Source organism: Micromesistius poutassou (assembly GCF_964030765.1).
Source record: "Micromesistius poutassou genome assembly, chromosome: 3".
Lineage (NCBI taxonomy): Eukaryota > Metazoa > Chordata > Actinopteri > Gadiformes > Gadidae > Micromesistius > Micromesistius poutassou.
In genome coordinates this window covers 5785894-5804017 of record NC_140273.1, presented here as the reverse complement: position 1 = coordinate 5804017, position 18124 = coordinate 5785894, and the positions used below count along the sequence as shown (strand labels likewise).

The following is an 18124-nucleotide window of genomic DNA, read 5'->3' as shown; positions in this document are numbered from 1 at the left end:
CCCCCCCCAAGGGGGAACAATCGGGGCCGGGGGGGGGGGGGTGGTGCTATGCTTGATGTTATCGGGTCCGCTCCGCCCGCCACCTGTCTCACCAAGCCTTTGTGTTCCCAGGGGACCTTCTCGCTCATCATCGAGGCCCTACACACCGACTCTACAGAGGAGCTCTCTACAGGTAGGGGCAACCCCCCCCCCCCCTCCTCCCAGTCACCACAAATGACTCCCACTTTCATTTTCATTCATAATCCGCACCAAGCTAAACAGCCTCTGTATTTATTCTTCGCTTTATTTTTTTTTCCTGTATTCAGACAACCCAGACCGCGTCATCAGCACCATGACGACGCAGCGTCACCTGACGGTTGGCGAAGAGTGGTCGCAGGACCTGCACACCGGCGGGAGGACGGAGCTCAAGTACTCGTACCGGTTCGTGTGCGAGGAGCACTACTACGGGGACGGCTGCTCGGCGTTCTGCCGGGCGCGGGACGACGCTTTCGGACACTTCACGTGCGGCGAGAGGGGCGAGATCGTTTGCGACGCCGGATGGAAGGGCCAGTACTGCACCGAACGTGAGCATAATTTAAAAACACTTAAAGACAAATCGCAACCACCCGGGACGAAAACCCGTGAATTTGGTGGTGTAGGGTTAGTGAAAAGCATGCCTTAAAATTGCGTAAAAACAGCGCGCTCCCACGAACACGAGACCCACTTGATTTATTCAAATGAGGCAAACGAGGAAAGTTTTCGGAATAATCTCACGCGTGCCATAAATTTACATGCTCCCTCCGATTGGTTGCTCTGGGAGTGGGCTGGCCGGTGATTGGCTAAGGCTGCGGAGGTATTGTTTGAAGTGGGCAGCTGCCGCGAGGGACCAAACAATGGAGCAGCTGTCGCGCGCTGGCAGCACACCCGCCAGCTGTCCACTCTTATCTGGCCAATCACATGAAGGGAGGAAGAAAAGAGTTTTGACCCACGGCGTGCGTGTGTGTGTGTGCGCGCGCGGGTGTGTGTGCGTGCGTGCGTGCGTGCGTGCGTGTGTGTGTGTGTGTGTGTGTGTGTGTGTGAAAGAGAGAGCGCACACACGCCATGACCCCTCTTTTGTCTAACTACCGTGTAGAGCAGAAAATACTTTTACGGTTAGGCTATAACGAGATTGCGTTTTGGCTAGCTACTGAAAAAACTCTTGACGTTGTTTTTTTAATAAACATTTGTTTGGGTTTTAAATCGACTTTTTCATGAACGCGAAAAACATCTGAAACATTATTAACATCTGAAACATAATTCTTGTGGTGAAAATTTTAACACGTTTTTATGTTTTTTCCCTGTCTTCAGCCATCTGCCTCCCAGGGTGCGATGAGGAGCATGGCTTCTGTGAGAAGCCCGGAGAGTGCAAGTGAGTCATTCACTTATCTATGAATGAATGAATGAATCCATGAATCCATGAATGCATAGCACATAAAGTGAATAAATCAGAATTCCTGAATATAGGCATAGCATCATGTATGTAGTGATGGATGAATGAATGAATGAATCCATTAATGTATGAATGAATGAATGAATGAAGACATAGCATGTTAAGTGAATGAATCAATGAATAAATACAAGGCCCCATAAAAAGGTAACCTGTGTGGAATGACCAAACTAACCAACCTTGTTCTGATTGGTCAACAGGTGCAGAGTGGGGTTCAAAGGGCGTTACTGTGACGACTGCATCCGCTACCCAGGCTGCCTGCATGGGACCTGCCAGCAGCCCTGGCAGTGCAACTGTCAGGAGGGCTGGGGGGGGCTGTTCTGTAACCAAGGTGAGGGGGGGTGGCTGTTCGGTAACCAAGGTGATGGGGTTTGGGAGGCCTGCTCTGTAACCAAGGTGAGGGGGGGTTTAGGGGGCCTGCTCTGTAACCAAGGTGAGGGGGGTAAAGTACAGATACATTAAGAAGTAAAGCGGATCCATAGAGGTCAGTTGATTTGCTCAGCATAGGGAAGAAAAGATGAACAAACCAAGGTGTAAAGAGATGCATGCACAGATGGATACAGATGGAAGGATGATGGATGAATGAATAGACAGACGTAGACAGAACGGATGGATTAGCACCCAGCAGGGAGACGCAGCGGGGACAAAGAGCAGAGTGTGGGAGACAGAGCGATACCATCAATACAGCTGCTGTTGTCGCTATACATCCCTCCGCCCAGCTGCTGTGTCTAATCCACATGTGTCCTGCCACCCCCTTCCTCCACCCCCAGATCTGAACTACTGCACCCACCACAAGCCGTGTCTGAACGGGGCGACGTGCAGCAACACCGGCCAGGGCAGCTACACCTGCTCCTGTCGTCTGGGCTTCAGCGGGGCCAGCTGCGAGATAGAGGTCAACGACTGCGCGGGAAACCCTTGTCGCAACGGGGGCAGCTGCACGGTAGGTTCCCCCCCCCCCCCCCCCCCCCCCCCCCGGTCAGCCACACACTCACGGGTCAGCTGGTGTACTTCAGTGGCACTTCCAACTAGGTTGGAGATGCTCTGTGGACTGAACAAGGCACTGAAACTCAGAGCAGTGTGCTGGTTCAGTGAGCTCAGAGCTAATTGGTCTTTTGGGCTCTGAAGTAAAAAAAAAGAATAAAGTTTCAGTACCCCAGACAGGAAATGTGGGTGTCACGGCAAAAAGTACAGCATAGCGATAACAATAAAGGGGAGGAGCAAAAGAGCTGTAGGAACTATAAATGTCAGCAGTTGAGGAACTGCACATCATTAACCATTATAAACAAGCGTCCAAAGTGTCCGTTTGACGGTAGAGCTGGTTTCTTAAACCTAGTCCCACCTTGCCCTCTTGCAGGACCAGGAGACCACGTTCATGTGCACCTGCCCCCCCGGGTTCTACGGGAAGAACTGCGAGCAGAGCGCCATGACCTGTGCCGACGGGCCCTGCTTCAACAACGGCCGCTGCTCCGACAACCCTGACGGCGGCTACTACTGCCAGTGTCCCACCGGCTACGCTGGCTTCAACTGTGAGAAGAAGATTGACCACTGCACCTCCGCCCCGTGCTCCAACGGTGAGAACCCCGCCCCACGCCCCACGCTGCTGGCCTCCCCTCCGCTCACACCTCGGGTTTCCTGCTCGAGTTCATTTTAGGGGCAACGCAATGCAGGCATGTGTCTGTCAGTGAGAAGATACGCATTGTACCATGGCACATCTCCAGGGCAGGAACCTTTCAACATGACAAAATAACAAGCTCCATCCTCCATCCCAGACTGACCTCTGACCTCTGCCTCCAGGTGCGCACTGCGTGGACCTGGTCAACTCCTACCTGTGCCAGTGTCCCGAGGGCTTCAGCGGGATGAACTGTGACCACACGGGGGACGAGTGCTCCGCCTACCCCTGCCACAACGGGGGCACCTGCGAGGACGACGCCGTCAGCGGCTACACCTGCAGCTGCCCGCCCGGCTACACTGGCCGCAACTGCAGCGGCCCCATCAGCCGCTGCGACCACAACCCCTGCCACAACGGCGCCACCTGCCACGAGAGGAACAGCCGCTACGTGTGCGCCTGCGTGCCCGGCTACGGCGGCCGCAACTGCCAGTTCCTGCTGCCGGAGCACGCGGCGGTGCGCGGCAGCGAGGTGCCCTGGATGGCGGTGGGCTCCGGCGTGGCACTGGTGCTGCTGCTGCTGGCGGGCTGCGCCGTGCTGGTGGGCTGCTTCCGCTCCAAGACCCAGGGGGAGGGGCCCGGCGGCGAGGGCGTGGAGACCATCAACAACCTGACCAACAACTGCCCCCGCGGCGACAAGGAGGTGACGGTCAGCGTGCTGCCCACGCCGGGCCCCAAGAACATCAACAAGAAGATGGACTTCAGCTGCGACCCCGAGGAGGGGTCGTCACCGGGCCGCAGTGGGGCCAGCGCCGGCGGGGGCTACAAGACACGTGGGCCGCCCCCCACGCCGGACTACAACCTGGGGCGGGAGGCGCCGTACGACCCGGCCGCCAAGGAGGCCCTGCTGGAGGCCGCCTGCCAGGAGAAGGGCCAGGCCCTCGACTCGTTCGAGTTTGAGGAGAAACGCAGCAAACGTTTAAAAAGGTATGCGTGTTCTCTGCTCCCTTGTTCAGCGTGGTTCCGAAGCATTAAAACAACCACCAGTTGAGTTCAAGGGTTTAAAGAGCACAGCGCAAACATCACAGACATATCAGAACATTAGAAAGAACATCATATGTAGCTCAATACATAGATAGGCATGACACAACACGTGTATAAAAAGCAGTGCATGTAAAACCACTGAAACATCAGTTGTTAACATCCTAACGTGTCCTTCCCGCTCCTCCCTCAGCGATGCGTCAGAGAAGAATGCTCCAGAAATGTCTGCATGTGCGGACACCAAGTACAAATCTGTGTTTGTGATGTCGGAGGAGAAGGACGAATGTATAATCGCAACTGAGGTGAGTTTCAGATCTTGCTCCACACTCTCTCTCTCTCTCTTTTAAGGTGTGTTGAGAAAAATATACTTGGAAGTATTTCTACACACACAGTACAGTATTGTGTTAGGGTTAGACAATGAGAGTAGTAGAAATGTAGACAATAAGAGTAGTAGAAATGTAGACGCACACATAAATGTACAGTAAACATGACACATCGAGTATGCTACATCATTGAAACAATATGAACATCACACCTCAGTGTCGAAGTGTACTGTTGTGCCCCGTTACTTGACACTATACTAACTCTATACTAACTGTATCATTTCTTCTCCTCTCTGCAGGTTTAAAGGCCCGTTGCTGGTGTTCTATATGGGAGAGTTTTTATGCTCCTTAAATGCTGCTCTACCCCTGGGCGGGGGGTGTCCCACCTCCAGCCTGCTGCTCATACTAAGAGGTTTAACTGATATTCAGACTGAGCTGGTTGTCCACTGCTCACTACGAGCAGGCCAGACATGCCTGTGGGACCACACCTGGCAAAGGGACTCAAATGTTGAACCTTTCAAAGTGAACCCGAGTGTCACTTAGCTTTGTGTTTGTTGGGGGGTTGGTTTTCTGGGGGCGTAGGGGCTTTTAGGGCTGGTGCGGAGTCAACCGCTCTCCTTTGCGTTTATTCATTTATTTAACTATTTTCAAACGTCGGACATGAAAGTCGCCAATGGGACGACGGCAACGACGATTCGAGAGGTTCTCCATTTCCTGTCAAACGGAAACGTTAGGGTTCATTCCTTTTCTTAGCTTTTTCGTTGTGGTTCATCGTATTTTTTTTTTTTCTTGCAACATTTGCACCCAGGCCGCTTCTTGAACCACATGCTGTTTGCTGAGCGCAGCATCAGAACGGTGGATGTTTGGCCATACTGGCCACTGGTCTCCCGGGCCGCGCGCCCGCGGAGACCGCATGTGTACTTGATCACTGTGTTAACCCAAGTGCGTTTTCGATGCCCCCGCGCCCTCCAAACCATTTATATGACATAGTATTGTTAATCGTTTTGAAGAACAAAAGAAACTCCTTCCGGAGTACGTTTTGATACACAGATTCCGTCGTTATTTTATTTTATTGTAAAGAGGAAAAAAAGAGAAAAATGTTATGATTTAAAATTATTATGATTTAATTTAAGTTAATTTAATGAGTTTGTTATTTTTATTTTGTGTTATGTATATTTGTGATGTCTGATTTATTTAAATTGTTCTTTTATATTTGCAAAGGCACTTCAGGTCAATGGGACGCTGTTTTAAAAAAAATCTTATTTAAGAGGGATTGTACAAATTGTTATGATGCTACTGTCTCCTTGGATGTGTTTGAATGAAGGAATTAGCTAAGACTATTTTTCCAAATAAATCTTATTAAACCTGAAATCTTGATGTGTGCCACCACTTTTAATTTTGTCAGTTAAATAAACTAGCCAACTAGCAATTGCATACTAGCCAACTAGTTAGCATTCTGAGATAGTTTAAGGACAACTATGGAAACATTTAATCACATGAGCACACATTCTAATACCAAATTATGGAAGTATTGCATCCAAACCATTTCACACATTCAACACGTTAAAGGCCAATATTTCCTAAACGTTTTTTTATTTTTATTTTCTTGTGATTCTTGGGGGCCCCAACTGTATCCGCATCTGCCTGAGGTCAGACTGTTGTGATGGAACAATGGAGGTGGAGGGAGCGAGGGTGCAGACATAGCAGCAGGTTCCTCCTGCGCTCGCTCAAGGTAATCAGGAACATCTGTTGTCCTCAGCGAGTGAACCCCGCCAGCAGGTTGTCTCCGTGGAAACGGGGGAGTGGACGCCGTAATTAAAAAAACAAAAAGTTCCCCTCTGCCCCGATGGTGCCCTCCTCTCTCCCCCTCCCTCCTCCTCCCTAATCGCCGTTTCCCTAGTGAAACACGAGGCAAGTTAGGTTTAGATTTGGATTCATCTACGGCAGGTTAGATTGCTCCATTTACTTGGTTGTTCTGATTCCGACAAAGTAGCTTTTCATTTAAGTATAGTCTACTACATGACTCAATGTAAATATGCCTCTTTCACATTAACATTAACCCCATGTTTCTATTCAGTGTTCAACTTGTATGCATTTCTCAATTAGTATTATATTTATCAAATTGAATCTCATTAACTCAGTACTATCTGGCGTTCGATCTCGGCATTCGTTCCTGTGAACGCCCTGTCGTCATGCATCATGATAGGTTGTAACATATTATACTGGGGTTAATGTGTAAACAAAGTGGCCCACTGTTGCTGAATGCTGAATACAGATCAGTAAATCATCTGCTTCTTTACAGCCCCTCGGCATTCTAGGAGCAGGCCTGGGCAGACAATGATGGAATTGACAACAATGGGACACACAAAAGGGCCACCCCTAGGGAGAGCCCGTTTGTCCCTCAGCATGCTGGGAAATAAAGACCGAGAGGAACAGATGTTTGCTGGGTAACAGATGCCTCCTGGCCAGGGCCGGGTCTCTGGCGGACAGACCTTCGAAGCCCGGAGCTTCAAGATATCTGAGAAGGGAGGTGAACTTTATACTTTATCTCAGATCTGGTGGGACCAACGTCTCAATAAATAACACCTCAATAAATAACACCTGGTAGGACTTAGATCTTCAAAGATCTTGTAGTAGGAATAACATCCCAAAAGATCTGGTAGTAGGATTAATATCCAGCATATCTGGTAGGACTAACATCCCAACAAATCTGTTAGAAGGACAAACATCTCAAACGATCTGGTAGGACTAACCTCTTGACAGATCTGATAGTAGGAATAACAACGTGACCGATCTAGTAGGACTAACAACATGACCGATCTAGTAGGACTAATAACGTGACCGATCTAGTAGGACTAATAACGTGACCGATCTAGTAAGATTATCCTCTCAACAGAGCTGGAAGTAGGACTAACGTCCCAACAGATCTAGTAGCAGGAATAATATTGTGACCGATCTAGTATAAGTAAGCTCTGACAGATCTGGTAGTAGGACTAACATCTCAACAGATCTGGTAGGACTTATTACGGCTACATGAGGACAGCAGTGATACCAGTTCTATTTTGAGTCTGACCACATTCAACAAGCATAGTTTTTTATGAATGTAACAAACTAAGTTGAACTGACTATATACATTTAATGAATTGATTCCCTACCAGGGGAACATGATGAGGTTCTAGTGGTACTTCTAGCTTTGTAACACATTTTACAGGATCTGGCAGGACTTACACAGGAGGAAGGAAGCTGAGATACAAGCAGAGTATGAATGGTCATGCCAGATTAGACAGAAACATTGATTGATCACAGAGGAACCATTTCAAATGAATGACAGAGGACAAGTGTTTGGCTTAAAGCCATAGAAGGATTTATTTGGAGAAAGAAATCTTTGAAATCATTTAGAGAAATTCAATCAATTCATCGAATACAACATCTAAGGTTTTGATAACATTTTAAATCATGCCTTTAGTCTTTTTATACATAAAGGATGTAGTTCATGACAAATGACAAATGCTTTCTTTAGAAAAAAAAGGTTTTTTTTTCTTGTGTCATTTCACTGAAGTTAAAACATTAATGGTAAAAAAAAAAGCAACAACTTAAAACTTATAAGAAGAGACAGGAGGACGATGCGTGGTTACGCAGAACGCTTACGATGCATGGCGGTAACACAGTACTGTACAGAGCACAGGTGTCTCCATGGCAACCCGACACACTGCTTCCTACCAGAGAGGCCGCAACATGGACTGATGAGGTAAATACTTTCCAAAATAAAAGCGTCAAACATTTTGTGCTTCACAAAATATCGGTTAACAGTTAGTAAAGTGTAGGTGCAGCTACGGTAAAGGTCCGGCGTACACCAGGACCTTACTGCAGGTGTGAGGTGTCCATCTTTGAGGTGCGTAGCGGTGCGTCTGCGGGCCAACTCTACGTAAACAAGCCAATGGGTCCCCATTTAAAACGGGGGACATTTCATGCCAATGTTTTAGAGTGAGATCCGGAAAGAAAATGATTTAATTGGGGCTTTCTTCCTGGGTCTCACTGATTCAAAATCAAGACAACCGAAATAAGATTTTAGTCTTCTTATAACTTCATGATTTTTCCAAGTTTTAACTTTTATATACACTCAAACTATTTGGTCTAAAAAGTCTCAAAATGATGGGGGAAATTCCACAATGCAATAGTGCCGTTAAGAAGAACACATTTTTTCTAAAAAACGCTTAATTCCATAACGATTCTGGGATGGATGAACATCTAAAATGATCAAACACAAGGAAGTACTACCATGGCAAACTTTTTTAGGTAAAAAAAACCAACCAGGCCAAATACTCTGGGACCACGACATCTAGGGCTAAACAACATGATGTGCAAACATAATTGTGCATAGAGAGATCAAATTGTAATAAATATTAATGTGATAACCAACGCTATCACTTTTTTGACTTGGTCAAAATTCTTGGGGTGATTGTACATTTTCGTATTCGATTTAGTTTGTCAAAAAATAATAACAAAATTTTATTAAAGAGAGAAAAAGCATTTTATCTTTTTTTTCTTTTTTTTTTTCCCGACCACAGTCTCACCTATCGACCGGAGACCATACGAACATAAAGTCAACAGCGATCTTGATAAAAACATCATTGATTTGTCATGATTCAGACGAGTTTCACCCGGCCAAATAGATTAGAATGGCTCTTTAGCTGGATACAGTTCTATGACACGCACTGCCTCAGAAATTCACATGACCCACGCATAGCAAACCTAGCATCACAGCGACAAACAAGATTATTATTTATTTTACATTGATTTTTCTTTAGTAAGGTTTCAAAAAGTGAACGGGTCCACCTCTGGCTTTAAGACGGCCGCTTTTCTTTTCGACGTAGCTTAAAACACGAGAAGATTATCTCTTTGGACCACCGAGGTAATTGTAGGTATGAGTGTGTGTGTGTGTGTGTGTGTGTGTGTGTGTATGTGTGTGTGTGCGTGAGTGTGTGTAAAACATGCTCAAATGTTTCCCAAACATTTAAAAACCACAGAAGGAGAGTCCTCTGTATATTCGAGGTATATGATCCTGGCGGTGGCGCCTGTAGCAAAAAAGTCTGATGATGGCGAGTATATTTCACGCCGCTGTTGCGTCGTGCCTCCTCCCTACTCCTCCTCCTCCTCCTCTTTATTTTACTCCAGCCCCACGTCAGAGCGAACTAGCGACCTGGAAAACCTTAATTGGGTCACTTGTTCAAATGATGCGCCCGTCCAGGTATAAGACAGGCGCGTCGCTAGAGCTCACACAAACTAAACCAAATTTGAGTCTTTAACTTGTTAATAGTTAAAACTGAGTCCCCCTCATGATTTTTAAATTCATCATCTAACTAGCGTTACGGACACGTAGAACAAACAACCAAAACAGCTGTCACATGAACCACGTGGTTCAAATTCGGGCTCTTTTTCGCTGAACTTCAGAAGTTACCGTTCTGAAAAAGGCCTTCCCGAACAGACAAGAAGACCAACTGGTTGGGCCGACAGGGTCCTGAAGGACATCTCTACAGCTCTGGTACAGCCCGGCCTGCACGTTATCGTTGAGGATTTGTTCCAAACGTCCCAAACAAAGGAACGACAGTTAAGAACCTGAGGATTTCTGCTGTAAAAGACGGCCGGATTGCTGGAGAACCCCAACGCCCGGAACTAGAACAGGCTAGCTGAGCCTTGAGATAGCCTAGCGTCGGAAGTCCCACTTTGACACAAAGTTGTTACAAAAAAAAAAAACGGGAAAACAAATCAAGTTTGCTTTTTGACGACATTGTGTTTGACAGTGGAAGGACAGAGCTAAGGTTCGTCGTGAAGTTTCTCCTATATAGGATGGACCCGTTTTTTATTTCGTATCCAACAACATTCCTAGGTCACACGTGTGAAAAACTACTTCTACTCCCTAGTTCCTTCCTCACATCCTTCTTTTTCAAACCGGCTTCACACCCGATCAGGCACCTGGGTGTCTCCTACATTCCGCCGTTCTCTTTGTGCATTTTCCGTCCCTCAAATCCAAATCGATATTCTGAAACCTTTCGTGAATGTATGGTGAGAGTTAATATTTATATCCACGGCGTTTGCCACTCAACCCCCACCTCCCTGACCCCTCATATTCAAAAAACCCCTCCTCTCTTCCCACTCCACCTGTTCTCATGAAGTCTTTGGTGACCCTTTGTAAAAACACGAGGTTCCCTGCACTCATTTGATTCAACCACCTCTCTTCAGCGTTTTTTTCAGAGCGCCGCCCCATAAGTAGCAACTAGTGTCCACACGCGTCGGTAGATAACGTCTGTGCTCATCTGTCGGACGTGTAGTGGAACAGGATTCAAGCCAGTATTTAAACACAGGCAATGGCTGCAGACATCAGGACAATAAGGTCTCATGTCCTCCTCCAGGTTGTGTCCAATAATAGCAATATGGATGATGAGGAGGATAAGGAAAACAACCCAACATTAAGACCGCTTATTTTGGCGTTGAAACGTGGAAGTTTGGACTAATGATAGAAAGGACTAACAGGCTAGTCAAGGACCAAGTGAAGGGGGGGGGGGGGATTCTATATGTCTCCTCTTGCTCTCTCTTTAACACACACCGGCTCTCTCTCTCTCTCCCTCTACTCTCTCTCTCTCTCTCTCACTTTATCACACATTGGCTCTCTCGCACTCTCTCACTCTCTCCTTCTCTCTCTCTCTCTCTCTCTCTCTCACATACTCCGGCTCTCTCTCTCTCTCTCCCTCTACTCCCTCTCTCGCGCTCGCTCTAAGTGCTCGAGGGCGTGTCCGGCCATGGGCGCCATGCCCCCCACCATGCCTCCGCCGACGCCGCCGCCACCACCGGCCCCTGCCATACCTGAGGGCCCCCCCAGACCAGGAGGACTGTGCTTGGTGGGCGAGGGCCCCTGGGCCACCCCCGGGCCGTGGACGGCGCCCTGGGCCCCCCCCGGGCCGTGGCCGGGCCCTTGGGGGTTGTGGTGGGCGTGCTGCAGGGCGTGGCGCTCCAGCAGGGTGCGGTGGGTGAAGGCGCGGTGGCACACGCCGCACTGGAAGGTGCGCTCGGCGCGGTGCGTGCGCATGTGCACGTTGAGCGAGCTCTTCTGCGTGAAGCGCTTGCCGCACACAGAGCACTGGAAGGCGCGCACGCCCGTGTGCACCACCATGTGCTTCAGGAGGTAGTCCCGCAGCGAGAAGGAGCGCCAGCAGATGGAGCACTGGTGTGGCTTCTGGCCTGCGGGCACAACACACACACACACACACACATGTTAAACACACAGACTCATCAACACACATTGATAGACACACACGCTACACAAATAGACATTACACACATGTACCGATTACACGCATACATTACACACACAAACACACGTACAGTATGTACAGGCACACACACACACACACACACCGTAGAAAGTATGTGTTTTGCTTTTTGTTGCCTTTACGGACAGGGGAGTGAAGATGGACGTGAAAGTGTTTTTGAAAAGAGAGGGAATGATGCAGCACAGCCCCGCAGGTGGGGGATCAAACCTGCACCAAGGCATGCTGCCTACACACACGCACAAGTCCTCTGAGTGGCTGGCGTCTGGCCCATTTGTATGTGTTTGTGTTGTGTGTCTGCAGGGCACTGCAGCGTGCGGCCGCAGGCTCTCACCAGAGTGAATGAACGTGTGCTTGCTGTAGTTCAGGCTCTCACCAGAGTGAATGAACGTGTGCTTGCTGTAGTTCAGGCTCTCACCAGAGTGAATGAACGTGTGCTTGCTGTAGTTCAGGCTCTCACCAGAGTGAATGAACGTGTGCTTGCTGTAGTTCAGGCTCTCACCAGAGTGAATGAACGTGTGCTTGCTGTAGTTCAGGCTCTCACCAGAGTGAATGAACGTGTGCTTGCTGTAGTTCAGGCTCTCACCAGAGTGAATGAACGTGTGCTTGCTGTAGTTCAGGCTCTCACCAGAGTGAATGAACGTGTGCTTGCTGTAGTTCAGGCTCTCACCAGAGTGAATGAACGTGTGCTTGCTGTAGTTCAGGCTCTCACCAGAGTGGATGAACATGTGTTTGCGGTAGTTCAGGCTCTCACCAGAGTGGATGAACATGTGTTTGCGGTAGTTCAGGCTCTCACCAGAGTGGATGAACATGTGTTTGCGGTAGTTCAGGCTCTCACCAGAGTGGATGAACATGTGTTTGCTGTAGTTCTTGCGTGAGCGCAGGGACTTCCCACAATGTGTGCAGTCGAAGGACGTCTCGGAGCCCTGGGAGGAGGGGGAGGGGCCGGCCGAGCAGGAGGAGGTGGGCGGGGCTGAGGCAGGGGTGTGCGGCGCCGGGGGCGGAGCCTGCTGACTGGGCTCGGAGCCCGCCATGTTGTCCATCCCGCCCATGGGCCCGCCCACGAAGTAGGGCGCCGGCTGGGATTGGCTCAGGGGGTACTGGAACAGAAGCTGAGAGAGAGAGAGAGAGAGAGAGAGAGAGAGAGAGAGAGAGAGAGAGAGAGAGAGAGAGAGAGAGAGAGAGAGAGAGAGAGAGAGAGAGAGAGAGAGAGAGACTTGAAATCTCATGTGGAGCTTAATAGTGTTCTTTACGCAGAGCATATCGGTTTCCATGACAACAGCCTATAGCGCCATCATCACCAGACGGTAATGACACTCAGAAAGACACTAATGACATTATATACAACACACACATGAGAGAGGGAGACATAAAGAGACGGCAAGGCAGACAGACAGACACAGAGACAGAGAGATAGCAAGACAGACAGACAGACAGCCAGAGACATAGCTAGAGCAAGACAGAGAGAGAGAAAGACAGAGAGACACAAAGAGATAGCAAGACATAGAGAGAGAGAGAGAGAGAGAGAGAGCAAGACAGAGAGAGAGAGCAATAGCAAGACAGAGAGACAGAACTAACCTGGTTGTTGATGGACTGAGAGGTTGGGGGTGGAGTCAGAGGCTTGTTGACCCTCCCTCTGGGGTTAAAGGTCATAGGCTGGGCTGGTTCACTCTGGGGCCAGAAGCTCTCTGGAAAGACAGCCTGCTTCATCGTAGAAGTCCTGCAAAATAAAAACAATAAAATGAAATCCTCTCTCTCTCTCTCTCTCTCTCTCTCTCTCTCTCTCTCTCTCTCTCTCTCTCTCTCTCTCTCTCTCTCTCTCTCTCTCTCTCTCTCTCTCTCTCTCTCTCTCTCTCTCTCTCTCTCTCTCTCTCTCTCTCTCTCTCTCTCTCTCTCTCCTCTCTCTCTCTCTCTCTCTCTCTCTCTTCTCTCACACACACACACACACACACACACAAACGAACGAACGAGAGGGAAGCAGAGAGCAGAGCCAGGCATTAATAATGCCAGGGTTGGATGTTCGATTCTCTGTGTAACTCAACTGGTAGAGCAAATAATTGACACTGCCAGGGCTGGGCGTTGGATTCCCACTGCGGTCACTGATGCTAACAATGTTCACACTATGGTACGGACACTTAACAATTAAAACAAAATAGCAGATATAACTTTATGACTTATTAACTGATTCACATTCTCTCTTCACTAGGGTGGCACGTGTCCTGCAGCCTGCCTGGGCTGGTTTTTATGGGGTGGGTGTGGTATAACTCGTCCGACTAGCTGTCAGTCAGCTTCTCCAACCAATCAGCAAGCTCCCAAGTCAGGCCCAAAACAACCCTACCTGAACAACAAACACTTACGCCAAAGATATATTTATTTAATTGTAAAATAATCTATTCAAGCAGGGACTTACATAGCATTGTATTGTAGACACACACACACACACACACACACACACACACACACACACACACACACACACACACACACACACACACACACACACACACACACACACACACACACACACACACACACACGAAGTGTCAAACTAACACAGCTGGTCAAACTAGTCAAACTAACACAGCAGGACCACAACAATCAAAGCGGTTAATTTATCTACAGGCATTGCAGGCCTAAGAGGCAGTAAAATCACTTTGGCTCTGCATGCCAACGCATCCTGGGATTCAGAGTCAATGACGTCTGATCCAGCTGCGGACCGCCGCTGAGTGGTGTGATGCAGAACCCTGGGAGGCAGCGCGGGAGTTTCTGTTTCCATCTCTCTACCGTCTCCAAACTCCCTTTATAGCATCGGCTGCAGAGCACTGCAGCAGAGCTCAGATCTACAGAGCTCCTTCCACTCTCTCCTCACCCCCTACCTTCTGGTCTCTCCTCACCTCCTAGCTTCTACTCTATCCTCACCTCCTAGCTTCTACTCTATCCTCACCTCCTAGCTTCTACTCTATCCTCACCTCCTAGCTTCTACTCTTTCACCTCCTAGCTTCCACTTTCTCACCTCCTACCCTTCACTCTCCTCACCTCCTCCCTTCCACTCTCTCCTGACCTCCTACCTTCTACCAGCCTTAGGAGACCTGAGGTTCTAACTCAATGTAGATGGAAAAAAAAAATACAAATACATTTAAATAAATACATTTTAAATTCGATTTTGATTCATTTAAGATACATTTTTTATTAAAATCTGTCAGATTCCCTTGTTTAGGTTTAGATTAATAACGCCATTACCATAGATCAGTATGCTCCACTTGGACTATTATAAAGTATGTTCGACGAAAACGGGAAGTCTATCTATTTGATTTCACAATCCCTTGTACACATCTGCCTGACGGCCGATGGAATCAAGTACACTCTGTAATGTACAACGTCAATATTTCGGCATGGGCCACTGGAATATTTACACATAACTGTGTTGAGCTGCTCTGCAAATCACAGTTACTGTATGATATAAATACCAGTTAGAGTTTAAACACATCTTAACATTGACTTCTTTGGAGGAAATCAATACTCAAACTCGACTCTCGACTCTCCAATACAACTAATAGCAATTAATTACTTAATGATGACTCAACAACGAAGGTATTCATTTATAATTTAGGAGATCAAAGTTATTGATTTAGTAAGAAAAGTGTGAAATGACCTAATAAGTAATTCCTCTAGAGATGTGAAGTGTATTACTTCATGAGGGTAAGGGTAAGGGTTAAGGTTAGGTAAGGGTGAGATGAGGGTGGAAGTGTGGAGGATGGGGATATGGCGGAGATGCGTGTGCCCACCTGTCCGAAGCTGGTCATGGAGTCCTGGTTCCCCTCGTCCTCTCCGTCCTGTCTACGGCCCTGCAGAGCGTAGACGCTGCCGTCCGCATCCTGGACGCTCTCATCCTTCACCACCACACCCTCTCCTCCCATCACCTAGCAACCACCACCACCACAACCACCACAACCACCACAAGACAACACACACACACACACACACACACACACACAGACACAGACACAGACACAGACACACACACACACAAACAGCAGAGGGTTACAAACTGGGGCCCAGCGGAGCCCAGCAGGTCCTAGAGTTGCTAAGTGCCGGCTGGGACCCACAGCATGCAGGCAGCAGTCCATGGGAGCGCCCAGCTCTGCAAGAGGAGAATCAGGAGGTAGCGGCTGGCGCGTGTGTGCCTGTCAGGAGGAGTGGAGGCAGGGATGTGCGCTAATGCAGTGAGAGAGAAATGGAAAGCAGCAGAGGAGCAGGAGCGGGAGAGAGAGAAAGAGAGAGAGGAAAAAAAAAAAAAAAAAAGAACGGCAAGGAGAAGCGGTTGCAGCGCCGCATGCCTGACAGCGGTAACCATGGCAACCCAACCCCCCTCCCCTGCTGTACCTGGAGTCGGAGCGGCTGCCTCTGCTTGCGGCTGTGCCCGGCGCCCCGCACGTCTCGCTCGCCGTCGCGCCCACGCTCGCCACGCTCCTCCAGCAGCTCCTCCTCCTCGCTGTAGCGCTCCATGTTCACCAGGTCGTCCCCCAGCTCCGCCCCCGCCCGCCCCACGCTGTCCACACTGCCCACCCCCGAGCTGCAGCTGGCCGACAGGCTGCCCGTGCTGCTGGCGCCGTTGGCCGTCTGCGCCAGCAGGTCGCGCAGCTTGTAGCGGACGTCCTGCGCGCAGCCGGGGCTCTGCTTCATGAGGACCGCGCCCCCGCCCCCTCCGCCACCGCCGCCGCCCCCCAGGGGGTCTCCTCCTCCCCCCCCTCCCAGCATCCCCCCGGGGCCCATGTCCCCCAGCCCCAGCAGCCCCACCGCGTTGGCCTCCATGCCACCGCCGCCGCCGCCGCCGCCACCGCTCTCGCTGACCGTGATGCCCCCGCCGCCGCCGCCGCCCATGTTGCTAGCGGCGCACTCCGCCATGAAGTTAGAGAATGTCGGGTATCCGCTCCCGCCGCCGGCGCAGCTGCCCCCGCCGTCCCGGCCCTTCCCCCCGCCCGCGCCCCCGCCGCCGCGCTCCTCCTGCTTGGGGTGGATCCCCCCGAGCATGGCGTCCCCTGCCGCCGCCGCAGCCGCCGCCGCAGCCGCCGCCGCCGCGCCAGCCGCCGCCGCCGCCGCCTTCCTCTGGGAGATGATCTGCGTGCACTCGTCGATGACCGTCTTGATCTGCAGGATGCTGGCGGCCGTGAGGATGCAGAGCGCCTGCGACTGCAGCACCACCAGGGAGCCGCTGTACATGAAGTCCACCAGCTGCTTCACCGTCTCCGCCGGCACCAGCGGTGGCACCGAGATCTCCGAGTGGCCCAGCAGCAGCTTGTCCTGGAAGAAGGGGCTGCCGGCGGCCAGCACGCAGGCGTGCGCGCGCAGCGACGCGTCGTGGATGCGCACCGTGACATCGCAAAACAGGCCCTCGCGCCGCTGCGTGCGCAGGGCCTCCAGCACCGACTGGCTGGAGTTGTGCAGGTGGATGTAGTGCACCGTCTCCGTGCCCGACACCATGTTGGGGTGGGAGTGGGGGTGGGGGTGGGGGTGGGGGTGAGGGTGGGGGAGGGGGGGCAGGTGTCTGGGGTTCTGCGTCAGCTTGAGAGAGGAGGTGGGCGGCAGGGAGGGAAACTGGAACAGTTCATGGGCCACGGTGGGGCCGCGGTCTCCTCTTTAGACAGGCATGAGGCGAGGGACGTCTGGGTGAGAAGAAGCAGCTCGTCTTCCTCTCAGCCTCTCTCTCTCTCTGGCGGGTTCGCTTAGTCAGTACTCTTCTGAAATTCCCCCAAAAATCGACAGCATTTGATCAGAGTGATACTACAATAACAATACAGATCTTTTACTGGTTGGACACAATTATTCGGTGAGATAGGATTATCAGTGATATCCGGTCGTCGTGTATTTCTCTCCAGTTACATGTGTTTCCTGTAGGGGATAATAAAGATCTACTGAATCTGAATGAATATCATTACAAAGAACCATTACATAAACAACTGTTTCAATATTTATTATACCCTTAATCAGCCACCGGCGAACTATTTGTCTTTATCAAATTAAAAAGCAAGTCAATTAATCAATCAATCACGGTGCGTCCCGCCTGGCCAGTGGAACACCTGTCCTGGCCAGCTGCCACGTGCCTCGCGCGAGGCCGATTGGTTTATAAGGTGAGGTATTTGGGGTTGTTTGGTCATACCGCTCCGGTAGCGGCCCGTCCTGCGACGCCTATGTCTGCATGCAAGTTGAGATAAGAGCTGTACATAGTATACGGGGAACACACTGCTATTGAATGTGCAGCGACGAAACGGTGCCAGGTATAATAAAAGTAAACCGTGGTGGATTGGAAGAAATGGAATCACTAACGTCTTTTTTAGACGACCAAACATGTTATCAAACGCAAAAG

The 18124-nt window shown here is 50.0% G+C and overlaps 2 protein-coding genes across 2 annotated transcripts in view; one reads left to right on the top strand and one right to left on the bottom strand.

Annotated features, from left to right (window-relative positions):
* Nucleotides 1–5639, top strand: part of dla (deltaA) — a 6859-nt gene extending 1220 nt beyond the window's left edge. The window contains exons 3-11 of the mRNA XM_084465526.1: nt 112–172; nt 306–563; nt 1327–1387; nt 1666–1796; nt 2236–2405; nt 2820–3036; nt 3260–4058; nt 4306–4414; nt 4735–5639. Coding sequence (XP_084321652.1) covers nt 112–172; nt 306–563; nt 1327–1387; nt 1666–1796; nt 2236–2405; nt 2820–3036; nt 3260–4058; nt 4306–4414; nt 4735–4740 — 1812 coding nt within the window. The 3' untranslated portion in view covers nt 4741–5639. The remainder of the gene's footprint in view (nt 1–111; nt 173–305; nt 564–1326; nt 1388–1665; nt 1797–2235; nt 2406–2819; nt 3037–3259; nt 4059–4305; nt 4415–4734) is intronic.
* A 2148-nt stretch (nt 5640–7787) lies between these two features.
* Nucleotides 7788–17375, bottom strand: LOC311340837 (uncharacterized protein). The gene is given in 6 exon segments (XM_084465727.1): nt 7788–11671; nt 12599–12872; nt 13339–13458; nt 13460–13480; nt 15546–15680; nt 16144–17375. Coding segments are annotated over 6 exon segments (2136 nt in total). The 5' UTR covers nt 17242–17375; the 3' UTR covers nt 7788–11183.
* Nucleotides 17376–18124: the final 749 nt, after the last annotated feature.